Source organism: Neophocaena asiaeorientalis, unplaced genomic scaffold (genome assembly GCF_003031525.2).
Source record: "Neophocaena asiaeorientalis asiaeorientalis breed wild unplaced genomic scaffold, Neophocaena_asiaeorientalis_V1.1 scaffold774, whole genome shotgun sequence".
Classification (NCBI taxonomy): Eukaryota; Metazoa; Chordata; class Mammalia; order Artiodactyla; family Phocoenidae; genus Neophocaena; species Neophocaena asiaeorientalis.
The window spans coordinates 396,153-411,576 of NW_020173214.1; the positions used below are offsets into that span (position 1 = coordinate 396,153).

Sequence of the window (15,424 nt, forward strand, 5' to 3'; positions counted from 1 at the left end):
AGTGTGCTTCGTTCCCTGCATTCCTTTTTAGTATTTATGCAAAGTACCCTCTAAATCTAATCAATTGTTTTTGTCTTTGGTTACTAAATAAAGACTGAGGGAACAGCTTTAAGTGCAACTAATCCAGAGGCTATGCTTGCCTGGCCTCAGTTCCCCCCAAGTAAAGTTTCAGACACAGCACAGAGCAGCAGTAATACTCAAGACTATTGCCTGGTGGACTGAGAGACTTAAGATCTAACTTGTACTCCCATGGTTATGACTTTTGGGTGAAAAGGCTGTTTCCTACTCTTCTTTCCTATCTATACAGTAATTTATGGTTTGTGTGTGTATGTGTCTGTATCCAGGGGTTCCTTATCCAAAGCCTTTGGAAGGGAGATGAATTTTGATATTCACATTTTTTTTCATTAAGAAAGTAATATGGTAGCTATACCATATCTATAATACCCCCCAGTGGGATCTGGGAAGCACCCTTTAATAAAACTCATTCATACTGCAGTTAACAGTCACAATGAGAAAAATGAAGACTTGAAATTATTACGTGCACATCAGTTTAGGTCAGGTTTTGTCATCAAATGAGTCTGTCTGAAAATAACAGTTCTCAAAACTTTCTGAATTTCAGAATTGTGATTAAGAGATTGTAGATGTGGACAGAAACCACATACGAAAAATTGACTGTAAATATACGTATAGACGCAGATACGAAACAAAGATGATTTGAAACCTAAGAGTAGCCTTGACTGAGATCCAGTGAAATGAGAACTGAAGTTATTTTCCCTAAGTCTTCCTACAGCTAAACCCATTGCTGCGTTCTCGGGAAGGATCTCACGGTCAGTCAACGTTGACAGTGACCACTTAGGGGAAACAAGTATAGAAAGAACAGGGAGCGGTACGTCAACTTTTCACGCTCACACTGATGGACAGAAACACTTGGGGATGAGCGGGACGGTGGACTTGAATTCAAAGAGGGCCCCATGAGAACTCAGACGGGGGGGTGAAGGACTTCAACATCTTTATGAGAAAGAATTGCTTTCTCAGAGCAGTTGCACAGTTGGAAACAGGGAAGAGCCAGCATTGGTGGGAGGGAAACCCGTTAGCTGTTCAGCTAGTTAAATTCCCACTTCTGCTACACTTATTTTCATATGTCGCTAGTTTATTTTTCAAATGTATATAAAGTGGCTATGAGGGATGCTAGCCCACGTAATGCTTGATTCCGCCTAGGAGATGAAGGGCGGATGTGCAGTTTCCACACTCGTCATTCCCCAACTGCATTAGACTTATTTCCCATGCACCATTTGCTTTCGTGTTTTAATAAATTGCTCTTAAAAAGAATGCTAGTGGCTACAACAAAGGTAATAGGTGATACTAAAAACCATTAACATTTAATATATTAAACCACCTACTCCATAGTCTGTAAATATGAAAAGTGTACTCCGTGATTTCACCCCGAATGTAATAAAACTTCTCAAAGGACCTACGTTTGCGAACAACTTCAAAGTGAACTGCTCAACCTTTTCAAAGATCAGATTTTGCCACTGTGCTCGTCGGGGTGAGCAGTCTGTACTGAGTGGAGCGAAGCCTCATTTTAATCCTAATCCCATTTAGTAGGTCTTCACGGTCACGGGCCAGACTGAGGGCAAAGAAGTTGCCTTAGCAAGTCAACGACCCTAGTGGGGAAATCCAGGGCTAGAGAAGGGGATCAAAGAGCAGGCCAGTGGGAGAGAAGTCTGGGAGGTCTTTAAGATGCCTTCTGCAGACAGCATTGGCCCTAGTGTGGAAGCTTGAGAGTACTAGGGGGAAAAGATGGGATTTTTCTGCGTGTTTTTTTTTTATGGTAAAATTTAAGTTCTTAAATGTTCCATCGCCATATACATAAACCAAAATTAAAATTGCGTAATTATATTTACATAATACGCACCAAAGTATTATTATGATGGTTTTGACTGTCAAACCTTTCTATATTTAATTTCAAATATTCCCATTTTTGAAAGACGTTTTCTACCTGTGAAATAATTACGTGATTCCACACAGTTTGTGGAGTTCCCTCCCCATATAAACTCTGCAGTTGTCTTCTTGGCTTGGTTAAGGTTGCATAAACGCCAGTGCTTTTAGCTGGGACAGAGACTGGATTCTTGTTGGAAGTATAGGTCAGTTCCACGGAATCCTATTTCTGTCTGTGATTCTATTACTTCAAGAACGGGAGTAATCGTGTAAAAGATGGGTTTTAAGAGGTAGTTCAGGCACCTTAATCTCTAGACATGACAGTCTCTCTATGCTTACACTGACCAGGCCTCTTGTGCAGTCAAGGGCTCAATATGTATGTGACACCATTAGATAGACAGTCCAGAAACCACATGAAAGAACTGGGACTACTTTGCCTAGAGGAGACTCTGGGGCAGGGAGGGGGGCGGTTCATGTGATGACAGCTTCAAAACCCGGAAGCTCTGTCCTACGGGCAAGGGAGTGGGCTACTTCTGAGAGTCTTCCAAGGTAAAACTAGGACCAATGAATTAGAGATCCAGCCAGGAAAGATCTCGCTTCAACATCAGAAAAGACTTAAAAATCTACAGCTGGCCGCACAAAGAAGCCACTGCTTTGTGGGCCAGGGAGCTTGATACCCTTAGGTGACCAGATAGCCGGCAATAAGGATTCCTATTATTGATCCACAGAGGAGTTGGATGATCTTTAAGGTGTCTTCCAGCTCAAAGACTATGATCCTCATGAAATGAAAGCGCACAGGGGATTTTAAGGGAGACGGTTTGGACCTTAGAGAGACTGTGTGAGGAGACCTCTGCCCAATCCAATCTGCTCCTTAAGGCAGGTCTGAAATGACCTACTCTTGGCAGCACAGTCACAGAGCGCTTGTATGAACCTCAGAGGATTACAGCTGCCTTTCTGTACGGCTACTTCATAAATCAGAGTCTTCACTAATTCAGATTAACGGTTTCGGGAAAACCAAACATCTGCATCAGTGCTATCTGACTCGAATCCTAATTTAACTGTAAATCCCTCTCTCAGGAGATAAACAGGGATGATGAATTGGCCATTCTGTTCAATCAAGCTGTGTGGGCATCAGAAAAGAAAGGTTCCAGAAGGGGTAATGACTTTGTAGTGGGAAACATATATGGGAAGGCTTCGACAAGAAAGTCCACAGGGTATTCATCTTGGCGGCATATCTCACAAGGCCCAGACCTTGCCAAAGAGACGTAGCATGAGATGCTTGATGGGGGAGTCTATCAAGGATGTTGTTAAACCCTCGTCTTCAGTTGAGACTTGTACGAATTTCATCAACATGACCCTTTTCCGGTTTTATAGAGATCAAATGTCTGTCTACCAGATAATTTGAAATGCTTCTATACTTGATTCCATCATCAAGTTGTAAAGGGATGGCCCTGGGGCAAAGGAATCAACATTTATAGCTGATTTTTCCTCTCTTCCTCCTTTTCCTCTCTGAACTCTGGGCTCCAAAACTGGAACAATCTACGTGCCTCACCATACTAGGCCCCTAGAGGCAGACACTCTGAGCCCTGCGCCTTTCCAGCCCGGGGATGGGAGGAATCCATTTTGGTCTGAGTCAGTAGTTTTGAAATCTACCCCAACCCTCCCCCAGAAAATCCATTTAGCCCAACTGGCCAATAGAAAGTGCAGGCAGAAGCATAATACGTAAGACAGATAAAAACGCAGTTGCTCTGGTGGAAACAAGGGATTGGGCAGAATGTAGGGGAGGAAGTCCCCAGCAGCTTTTCCTCCGCCCCGGGATGGCCCCTGAGCACAGTTTGAAACCCAAAGACCGCATATCCCAATATTATCACAAGCAACTCAGAATCAAGTATGCTCTGTGTTGATGCACTGGTGCCACCGACAAGCAGGTAGTGAATGGCCATCCGCTTGTAATCCGGGCTACACCCTGGCATGGCTCCGAGGAGATAATCTTTGTCTAATGTGTGTGTACACTGGGATTTTGTCCTTTTGTCTGATTCTGGTGTTTGAAATGGAGTCTGCTCAGTTTATTTGCAAAGCATAAGAAGGAGATGCACACCTATCCACTCACGTTCATTTTCGTGGGCAAGTTACCGTATATGACATAGTTTAATGGGCAAGTTACCGTATATGACATAGTTTAAAGCCCTGACTGGCTGAAGAGATAGGTGGTTGGTGAAATAATGACTCCCCCAAAGGTGTCCAAATAGTAATCCCTGGAACCTGTGAATATGGTACCTCATGTGGAAAAACGGGTTTGGCAGATATGAATAAATTCAGGATCTTGAGATGGGGAGATGGTTCTGGATCATCTAGGTGGCCCCAGTGTCACCCCAGGCTCTCTGGGAGCCAGAGCCTGGTGTCAGGGAGGCTCTAGTAGATTACTGCCACAGCAATGGGCAATCGAAGAGGTTATATCTTCCCAAGAAGCTGCAAGTTGACCATTTGGAACTTTCATGAAAACTCGCAATGAACGGCTCCTCACGTTTTTAGATCACCAGCGGTTAGTTCTATTTATCCTAACTTACGTGGCATCTTACTTCTTTTCTGAGGCCATAATGTTGAGTGACTTTGGCAATGGCTTGGCTACCCTTTTGGTGAAATGAGCAGGCCCAGGCCCTTGTCATCTTTTCCTGCCTGTGCCCATTCTCCCATTTTCAGTCTATTTCACATACCTAAACAGCTACATTTCCCCTACTGATTTTGAAGAGGTCGTTTTAGTCCAGTGAGAGGAGCATGCTTGGCTACTTTATTTTTGTGTGACCTTAGGCTAAGCACTTAATGGAAGGTTTTCAGTTTCCTCATCTGTGAAACGGGGTAATACATCACATAGGCTTTAAGAGGACTGAGTCAAAAAACAGAGGTGAGAGAACTCTGTTAACCAGTACTTCTCAACTTTAATGTGCTTACGAATCACCTGGAGATCTTTGGCACATGCAGATTCTAATTAGGTAGGCCTGGAAAGGGTCCTGAGTTCTGCACCCCCAGGCACTACAGATGCTCCCGGTCAGTGAACCACACTGAGAGGACCAAGGCTACAGAGGCTATTCAGATACAAACTGCTGGGAAAAAAATAATAAGTTGGTGAACTGGAAACTAATGCCTAAAACACAGTTTTGAGATCAACTGTGGATTTTACTTTTCCATAATTATTCCGTATTCCTTTAGCAACAAAGAAAGTTGACCGCCTTATGTCATTTTGAATCTAACCTGGTCAAGTTGAAGCTTTCTTTGGGCAATTATTCCTGAAGAGGTTTTTTCCGATTCCTTCTGATAAGCTTCAGCTTACAAGTTTCCTGAGGCTACCTGCCTGCACTGGTAGTTGACTAGATGCGTAATTCTTTCCTCCAAATGTGTCCCACGGATCACTACGAGGGTCTGAGGGAGCTGGCCACTATCACCGCCAAGGGTCGGGGTGGTATCAGACTGTATCCATGGTCATGGCTGGGAGCCTAAGCATGATTCGTAATGGCTAACTAGAGATGGAGCATGTGAGGTGCGCCAGGAACCAGGTTCAGCACCTTCCCTGAATCTTCTCTTTTAATCCTCACAGTAGTCGCGTAAGGCAGGCACTCCTACTACTCCCATTCTACAGCTGAGAATACCGAGACTTAGCACCAAGCAATATCAAGTCGAAAACTAGCTTTAAGGATACCACGGGGCAAACTTCAACGTGCAGTTTCAAAGGAATGGAAAAAACCAAGGCATCTGGATCCCGCCTCACTGCAGTACGAAGTGAGGCGGCGCTACGGAGGGTGCCAGCGCGTTGCCAGCAAGCCTGGTCAGTGGTGGCTAATGGGCCATTTATGTCTTGAGAACATCACAATTTGCATTAGGGAGAATAAACCGGTATTCAATTTTTTTTCTGGAAAGAATTAAAAGCCACAGTGACTTTTCTGCTATCGGTCAGAACTGTTTCAACAAACAGGTGAAAAAAACTGTATACAGCCAAGCATTTTTGTCCGTTTTGCCTTTAAAGTCTACTTTTTAAAATGGGGGCAAGGGAGAGAATGAAGGTAAGCAAGTGGACAGAACTCCGACTCCCGTGACCCCGTCTCCAGCAAAGCAGAGAATGAACGGTTGGCAGCTCACATTCGTAAGGAACCCGGAGAGGGCCGGATGTCAGGAACCCATAACAAGGTCGAAGCGCTCCCATAAAGAATTCCATCAGTCACCAATCCCAGGGGGAGCAGTGGATGACTCTGACTGGGTGACTTAAACCCAGAGGCTGCTCCCCTCCAGGAATCTTGCCATTGTGTCTATGGGACTGGTCTGGAGATGGAGCCCGACTCCCAGTCAGGAGAGCCCCAGCCATGGGCAGCCTGAGCTCCCCAGAAGAGTCTCACAGAACAGGCTGCTGATAGGCTCAGAGCCGTCGGCACAAGCCGCTGCCTTTTCCCGTGCTGAGGACTTCTTTCTGTCACCCATCATGCTCAGAGCTGCCTCTCGACTGCAAAAGTGGGCATCCCTCTTCCAATCTCTCCCTAGACCACATTTCTTCTTTGCCGTCTCCCAACGCCAATCTCCTTATCAGTAATGTCTGCTCCCCTTCATGTCTGATTTGTTACCTGATGTATCAGAGACACTTGATTTGGAGGGTGAGCTTCTAAGGCCAGAGGCTTTATCAACCACACACACACTCTGTACAATGTTTGGTGCGCTTAAGACACCCTAGAGTAAAGCCATATAGAGGTCTTCTCTGTAAGATATCTAAGGAGAATTGTCCCCGGGCGCACCCACTGCCTATGGTTCCAACAGGAGATCGTCATCGTTGGAGCAACAAGACCAAATACTTTTTAAGTGCAGAGCACTTGATAATGTTCCAGTATTTTCACTCCCATGACCTCTCGTGATTGCTACAAGAACACTGGGCGGGGAAGAGATGGAACGGGTATCCTCCCACTTTACCCGTGATGCTCCAGGACCTCTTAGCCATGACATGGGGCTGGGCTCTGAGGCAGAGTGAGTGGTGGTGGGTTTCACCAAGCGACTGGGACGCTTTCTTAAACTGCAAGTCTGGCTTGAGGAAAGGAAAAGAATCCAGGATCCACTACAAAATCCACCCTGTAACCATACCAAAAAGCAACAGGAACACAGAATTAATCCCAAATGTTTTCTTCAAGTGACCTAATGAGATGGATTGCAAGAATTCAGTGTTCAAAACACTGAAGGCAATCCGCCCCTTAGGCTAAGAAAAGCCTGTTGCGTTTGACTCCTGAGAATGACAAAACTCACGGAGGCTAGAAGAAAAGATTTCCAGTTTACAGCTGATAACTCTTGCCACACAGAGCAGTAGTTTGTAAAGATGAAATAGGGGAAATTTAAATGTCCTTTATGTTTCACATCATTGTGTTTCTTCAAATACTGTATTTGTCTTTAAACAGGTAATAAACATGGTACTGAATTCAAAAGCTACAGTAAGGGATACAATGAAAAGTACATCTTCTGCCCCTCTACTGTCACGTCACCCAATCTTCCAAAGTTTTCCACTGTTATCAGTTTCCTATGGTTCCTCCAACGGTACTTCATATATTTATGAATGTTAATAGGTGTGCTTTTCAATGAAAAGCTTTTAAGTTATAAAAGTAATACCTACAAAATAAAATTCCTGTGTATGGGATGACAGGGTATCCAATGAATGGCGTTCCAAGTCATATACTCAATTTCTAAATTAAAACCTATATAGTTTCCTTACTGAATGTGCCTTCATAATTATGCCGGAAATAGAAATAAAAGCATCAGAATACCTAAGCGAATGGCAAAAATTGCACCTTGCGAAACTGCAGCGTCTAACCCTAAGACGAGGAAGAGGCAGTAACGTTAACACAGAGCCATGAGGGGCAGAAGCTGCCCAGACAGCCCTTCTGGGTGAGACCAGGCTGCAGATTCCCCATCAAGAAACAGTGGCTGACTGTCCTCCACTGTGACACTTCTTAAAGACGTGGTCAACACAGGATGGTTTCACTTCCTCACCGCTACAGACTTCTATAGGCCCGGTAATCAGGCTTTGTAACTCTTTGGCCTACTGAAACTGCTTTCTTTTTTTGTGTGTGGTGCATGTGTATGTGTGTGTGCATGTGTGTGTGTGTGTTGCAGGTACTTTGTATAATGGGAAGTTTAATGTCAGGAGGTATGCGGTGCAATAAGAAAGACCAAGAACAGAAGTCATCGTACATTCAGGCCTCCAGGAACTGCGGTTGTGTGCAAACCGGACCTGGGACCCACGGCAGCAGGACGGACCACTCTTGTGCTCCAGAAATGTGACTCGGCTATTCTGCACGTGTTGGCGCCTGACATCACCAACGCACTTATTCTTTCTATCATTTTTTCTCTACCTTATAGCTTCTCTTCCCTTATAGTACCTGCTTCCTTCTGACTTTGACCTCATACGGTCCCAACCCCAACTTATTCTTTTCCACCGTTAATCCTTTCTAATTCAGTTTTTTTATTATGATTTATTTATTTTTCTTATTAGTCATCCATTTTATCCCCATCAGTGTACATACGTCAATCCCAATCTCCCAATTCATCACAGCACCACCGCCCCGCCGCTCGCCCCCCTTGGTGTCCATACGTTTGTGCTCTACATCTGTGTCTCAATTTCCGCCCTGCAAACCGATTCATGTGTACCATTTCTCTAGGTTCCACATATATGCGTTAATATACGGTCCTTGTTTTTCTCTCTCTGACGTCCTTCACTCTGTAGGACAGTCTCGAGATCCATCCACGTCTCTACAAATGACCCAATTTCGTGAAACTGCTTTCTTAATTACTACCAACAGCCCCTGTCCTGCCCACTCCCTGTTGCAAATCAGATTCAGTTCTCTCTTTCCTCGGCCTCGCTCCGTATTAGATTAGAAGCCTTGAGTTATTTTGTACTTGGCCCCAGTGACCATATACGGCACGAGATCTCCTGGTGTCAGAATTTACCATGACTTCCTTGCGGAGAGATGCAGTTTTTTTCTACAGGATGTTCAGAGATCTTTTTCCATTACCCCTCTACTTTAGGGCCAGTCTTTATTTCCCTCTCTTCCCATGCCTTTGCTTACCCTGTTTTTTCAGTCTAGAAGGACACTTTTTCCTTCTCTTCTGCTTCCTTAAATCTTTATCCTTTAAGCTCAAATTCCAATAACCCGAGGTCTTCGCCATGACTTTAATTCTCCCAGATACTACGTCCCTGTTCTGATTTCTTTTCACTAACTTCATCACAGTTTATCACTTCATTATTCTCGAATTATGACAGTGTGCTAACCTTTTGCCTGCTCACCTACACTGTAAATCCCTTGATGGCAGGGGCCGGACTGTACCGGTCACTTTCTGTATCGCTGGCACGATAACTTGTATATAATCTTCTTGTTACGAAAACACACTCCACATGGCCTCACAATGAACAGAAAATCGGCACAAACAAGGTCACCTGGTAAAGAGCAATACTTAACTATGAAACGTCTATGTACTGCCGACTCTCAACAGAAGTCACGCTTGGGCCAGCCTACCCAACCCCAAAACATCCTGAGTCAGACGTTCATTTGATGAACATAATTAAGCAAATAGGTTGTCTGATGATGGATTTGGAACCTCTCAACTGGTTGGATGGCTGTTGGCCCGTCACAGCTCCTGACTCTTTCTTCAGCTTCAGTTCTACTGACAAAACGTAACATATTTGGATGGACAGTTTTAATGTAACTGGTATTTTGAGCAACAGATGTCCATGGGTCACAGGGTGCAATGTACATGCATGAACATAAGAAATAAATGGTGCGGCTCTTACCGAAAATGAATGCCATCTACACACAGACTTTCCCATTTTTAATTAAAATGATGGTTCCATTATTTCGATTTGTGTGAAACATGAGCTACCCTCGTCATATCATTTTGATACATTAACCAGCCCAGTCTACACTGTGCCTACACTGTGTTGATGATTTTTCTAGTGGCATAATTAATTTCCTCATGGAAGAGAAAGTATTCAATCAATTGGGGATTAAATGTGAGGTTGAAGGACTTTCACAAAAGACAGAACTAAATCTCCTAGCCCACATGCATTGCTAACTGTGATACACTCACATTAGGAACAAGAAGGTGTTCCCTTCCCATGATAAATGGGCCTGAAAATCCTCCCTAGCGTTTACAATAAATCACAAAGACCATTAATAAACAGGCAAGGCAAGAAAAGACAGATTCTACAAGAATTCACTCCCATTCTTTGCCTAAGACTACCAATGTCATATTTAAAGCTGACATCTTAAGTCTTCTATACAGAAGCCCTCTAAGTCAAAAGCCCAGCTATTTTAAACAGAATTTCCTACGCCTGTTATTTTGAATGACAGCAAAGGAAATACTGGATCTCTAATCCTGTAATGCTATCTGCCTGAAAATCTTGCCTTCCAGCTAACAGTCTCCCTTCTCATCAAGGCTAAATGAAAGGAGGTCAAGTGTAAATGAGAGAAGAAGAGGGGACCACACTTTTCCTCATACTTGGGGAGCTCCTTTGATCTTGAGCCCAACACGCTTTTGACGTCAAGAGGAAAAGTCTGATCGTGGCCACCGGTAATAAGATAGCTAAGTACAGCCAGCTCCATTCAACGTTGACTCCTGTATGTGGAACGGCAGGGCTTACACTCGAATCTAGATCAGTAGCGACAAGAATGGCAATCCCGTATTACAAACGAACACAGAGCCGCTTAAAGGCTGATCTAGAAAGAAATGGAAACAAACTTAGGCAGCTCTCCAAGAACTTGCGGGATCTGTGATAATGACGAACAGGCTAAAGGTCAGGGTGTTTGGTTTCGTCACTAAGAGGAGGAATTTGTCACGTGGAGGAATTTGTCATGCAGAGGAATTTGGGACATTTAGAAATTCCAAAGGCGGCGGAATTTAGAATAAAAAGGATTAAACAGACAATTAAAAATACCTTCCGAAGTTAAGCAAATTACATTTGTGGTCATCTGAAAACCGGGGAATCTGCCTATCCTGAGAGTATGTCAATAGCAACTCACAGTTATACAGGGTGCCCATCAGCTAAGCCCAAGCAAATGTACATCTTAGGAATTATGGTGAAGAAAGGCATTCACAACTTGCGGGTGGGGCGGGGATTTTAAACGTCCCAAACAAGAAAAATACGCTCACGTGCAAACCACATGAGACGTGTACTGTTAGCGAGATGTGTTTTCTAGCCTGATGTTATCAATGTCGCAAATTCCCATGCGCTTTCCACCAGCCTGCACTACTCTAGCTTCGTAACGACAAGACCGAGGTACATCACTCTGCCGGTTGGAAACTTGGGCCAAAAAATTGGTGGGGAAGTATTTTCCAGAAAGGTTACACGCTAAAAACGTTCCCTTCGAGTACAACTATATTTCACTACGTATTTCAGACACCTATGCCTAAATTCAAGGTATCTGAATGATAGAGAACGCGTGGGTCCACGTGTGGGTGCGTGTACGTGCCTGTGAGTGTATGTGCATGTGACTGAGTGGATGCATCTATTGGCTAAAATCCAAGATGGCTAATACCGAGAGAGGTAAAATAATTTCAGCATCAATTAAGAGGGTTGCCTAAGAAGTAAAACACCACTGAGAGAAGTACCGTCCCCCAAATGAAGTACACAATATTGATTTTGAATGTTAAAAATAACGTTGCTACTAGCTGGCTAAGAACAGAAATGTTGACTTCAGTGGTACACATTGGACGTTAAGTCATTGAATAAAGAAGATACTGTTGTTGGTCAATGTTTACACTGACGCTCATTTGGGTTCTAGCCGTGTTTTGACAGCACACACCTATGTACATTTACACGTATGAGAGTCAAATGTTACTCAAGTTCTCATCATAGACGCGAAAGTTAGTTGCAGAAATAAGAACGTATAAAGGCAAAAAGTCTAAAAGGACTGAAATGGTGGTTATTTTTCTATCCGTTGAACATGACTCGTTAAATATTCAGGGTAAATGTCAACTCTCTTTCAGCTGGCCATGAAACTCATGAAAATTGATATGCTTCCAGTATATGGAAACAGCTGGTCACTGACAGATGAATGGTTAAAGAAAATGTGGTATCTGTCTGTCTATCTATCTATAGGAAATAAATATTATGCAGCCTTAAAAAAGAAGGAAATCCTGCCACTTGCAATAACATGGATGAACCTGGAGGATATTATCCAAGTGAAATAAACCAGACACAAACAAAAATACTGCATATTCTCACTTATACGTGGAATCTAAAGAAAAAGATCTGATTCATAGTAACAGAGCGTAGAATGGCAGTTTCCAGGGGCTGGGAGGTGGGGGGAAAATTGGTCAAAAGGTACAAACCTTCAGTTATAAGATGAATAAGTTCTGGAGACCTAATGTATAGCATGGCGACTCTAGTTCATAATACTGTATTGTATACTTGGAATTTGCCAAGAGAGTAGATCGCAAGCGTTTTCACAGCAACAAAAGGGTGATCACATGAGGTGACAGATGTGTTTGTTAGCTTGTGCACCTTAAACACGTACAATTTTTATTTGTCCATCATAGCTCAGTGAAGCTGGGGAAAAAACTGATCGATAGGCTTCCAGTTGGCCACGGGGCAATGATAAATTCCTGGTTTGGAGCTATGGTTTAGGTAGAACCAACCTACTCTTCTAGCAGTTTAAATGAACCAGTACAGATCTAGCACTGATGACAACTTTGATATTTTCAGTAATTTAAAAAAATCTTGTCAGGAAAAATAACAAAGCGTAGCATTACTTTTTTTCCTCTTTCTTCTTTCCCCTCCTCCTCTCTTTCTGGCATCTTACTTGTAAAAGACTCAATATTCATAATACCGTCCATTTTTAACGGTCCTTTATTTCTGAATTGTGTCACAAAGGGACGTGACAAAGTTCACTTATAGAAATGTTTCCAGTATATGTTTTTTAATTATTTGAGTCATTAGAATGGGAGAATTTTCCCCCCAATCCCCTCTAAATATCTTTGTCTGCCTATAACTGGATACTGATATGCAAAAGAACAAGTCAAATATTTAAAAGTTTTTAAGATTTAGATTTCAAATAGTTCTCAATTAACTCCAATCTAGAATGAGCAGGCAGAAAGAACCCAACCTCCTGTAATTTGCATGTTATAAATGCCGTTAGAGAAGGGCAAGAAAGGGCACGGCGTCAACTGAAACATGGAGCGATTTTAATCGATGCTTCCTTTGCTGTGCTTTTTCTTTAGAGATTGCATCTTTGGGAGCCCATCCTGTGTTAATCGTGTTTCCAAATTATATACGGATCTGCGAGAGGAGACCAAAGCCACTTTTGCTCCGTGATTTTTACTTTCCTTTAATATGATGGTTTATACACTGTGGTTTATTCATTTATTGGTCTGATGGTTTTTACGAGTTGTGCTTCAACATAGGTTCTTTACGAGTATCATGTTTTATAAAGATATGGAGAATGTAATGTAAGTCTGATACAATTATGGTTACGTGCCACGCAAGATAATACTGTACATATGAGGAGAGTCTGAAAAGCTGCTTAGCAAAATGACCTTAATATACAAGGCAGTGTGAAAATGTAAGAGGAATCTATAATGACAACGAAGATTAGCCATTTGCTCTCTAACCTTATTTACAGAAGCAATCAGAGGTATTCAGGTCGAGTTAATGACCCTGTCTCCAATTAATTCAATTGTCTACAAACAGCACTGGTGCAGTGGCTGTCTTCAAGTCTGCCGCATAGTCTCAGAGGGAATACATAAGACTCCATTAAAAGTGACAATAATAATGCATTTATTACTGAAACACTATTGTATTATAAATAAATTCCTCATGTTAAATTATGCTCCACGCTTTAACAGAAATTCAATTACTGAAATAATAAAAAGATGGTGTATTTGCCAAGTGCCTGGACTATAAGTTGGCTGCTTTAGTTACGAGCGGTTGGCTGTTTTGCAATTTTTCCTTCATAGACTATTTCCTTTGAATAAATGCCAGACTTTTTCATACACATTTTATGAACAAGTTGCAAAATGAAATTTTGAGCTTTTGAATCCAATTATGAAAGACATAACTAAATCTATTATTGAAAAAAATTCTAGTAAGCCCTTTCTGCCGTTGTTCAGACTGTCTGGTAATTGAGGTAAGCACAGGTGCTACCCATTATGGACCATTGTGCACCGTCTGAATTCTGGGAACTGTGGAATTCAGATGGTTTCAACTCTGTTTGTGTGAATAACAAACAGGCCTGATTCTGCACTTGTTTGTACAAGCTTGTACACAGCTCATTTGGGACTTCGAAGACACCTGCTTACCCTTTTGAAGCCAAAACAGTATCATTTATGTTCTGGCTATCCTTTCGATGACAATTTTGAAAAAGCAACAGATTTTGCGCACTCCCTTCCTTCTCACCATCTCCTCCGTCGTGCAGTAACTTCAACACATCCATGTCTTCAGTGATAGGAAAACGCGTTGAGTCAAGCTATGGTAATTATCCAATGACAAGAGAAGACACAGAACTGTACAACGCAGACAGAGAGAAACGAAGAACCATCTCTTCTCGTGGAAGAGCTCTGACAAACCAATTATCTCAGGTGGACGGGGGATGTGGTTTCTTTGCGCTTAGGACCAGGAGATTTTTTTCCCTTTCTTTCCTTTCTTTTGCCCTTCTTCTGGGTTCTCACATTTGTCTTTCTAACGTCCAGTCTTCTTGTCTTTTTTTTTCAGCTTTATTGAGATATAAGTGACACATAACACTGTGTAAGTTCGAGGTGTATAACATGGTGATTTGGTATATGTATATATTGTGATATGATGAGCACACTAAGGTTAGTTTACACCTCCATCACTCTGTCACCTGAGAGAATTACAATGTGTGTGTGGGTGTCTGTGTGTGTCTGTGTGTGTGTGCGTGTCTGCGTGTGTCTGTGTGCGTGTCTGTGTCTCTGTGTATGTGTCTGTGTGTGTGTGTTCTGTGTGTGCGTGTGTCTCTGTGTGTGTGTCTGTGTGTGTGTGTGCTGAGAACATTTGAGATCTACTCTCCTTCTCATTGTCTTCAGATGGGTCATCTGAAAGCACAGAACCTTATAATCACAGAGACTTGTTTCCTGCTTTCAAAATGCAAAGGGAAAACGACTTTTACCTTTGGTCTCCTCTCCTGCCCCACAGGGCCACAGGCCAGCAGCCATCAGTTGAGTTGGCTCGCCTGAGGACGATGGAGCCCGCACTGTGGTCCTGAGCTTCTGTGACGTCACACGCCAACCTGAACATTCCAGCCCTGCAGTAGCTTCTCGGTGTTATGACTAACTTTAATTATTTAATGACTTGGCATTTTCTCATTTCCCTGAGGTCTTACCCGACGTAAAGATAACTCCTAGAAAATACACAGTAACAAAGCGGTAGTACAGCAGAAAACAAATCTAGATTACCCTTATCTCCAACTGGCACTCCGCCCACAGTGACTACCCATAAAAGGTGACATTCTAA

General features: G+C 42.8%; 1 protein-coding gene across 1 annotated transcript in view; it reads right to left on the bottom strand.

Moving 5' to 3' along the window:
- Positions 1–15,424, bottom strand: part of AFF2 (ALF transcription elongation factor 2) — a 65,261-nt gene that overhangs the window by 42,005 nt on the left and 7,832 nt on the right. The window contains exon 4 of the mRNA XM_024745024.1: positions 14,254–14,389. Coding sequence (XP_024600792.1) covers positions 14,254–14,389 — 136 coding nt within the window. The remainder of the gene's footprint in view (positions 1–14,253; positions 14,390–15,424) is intronic.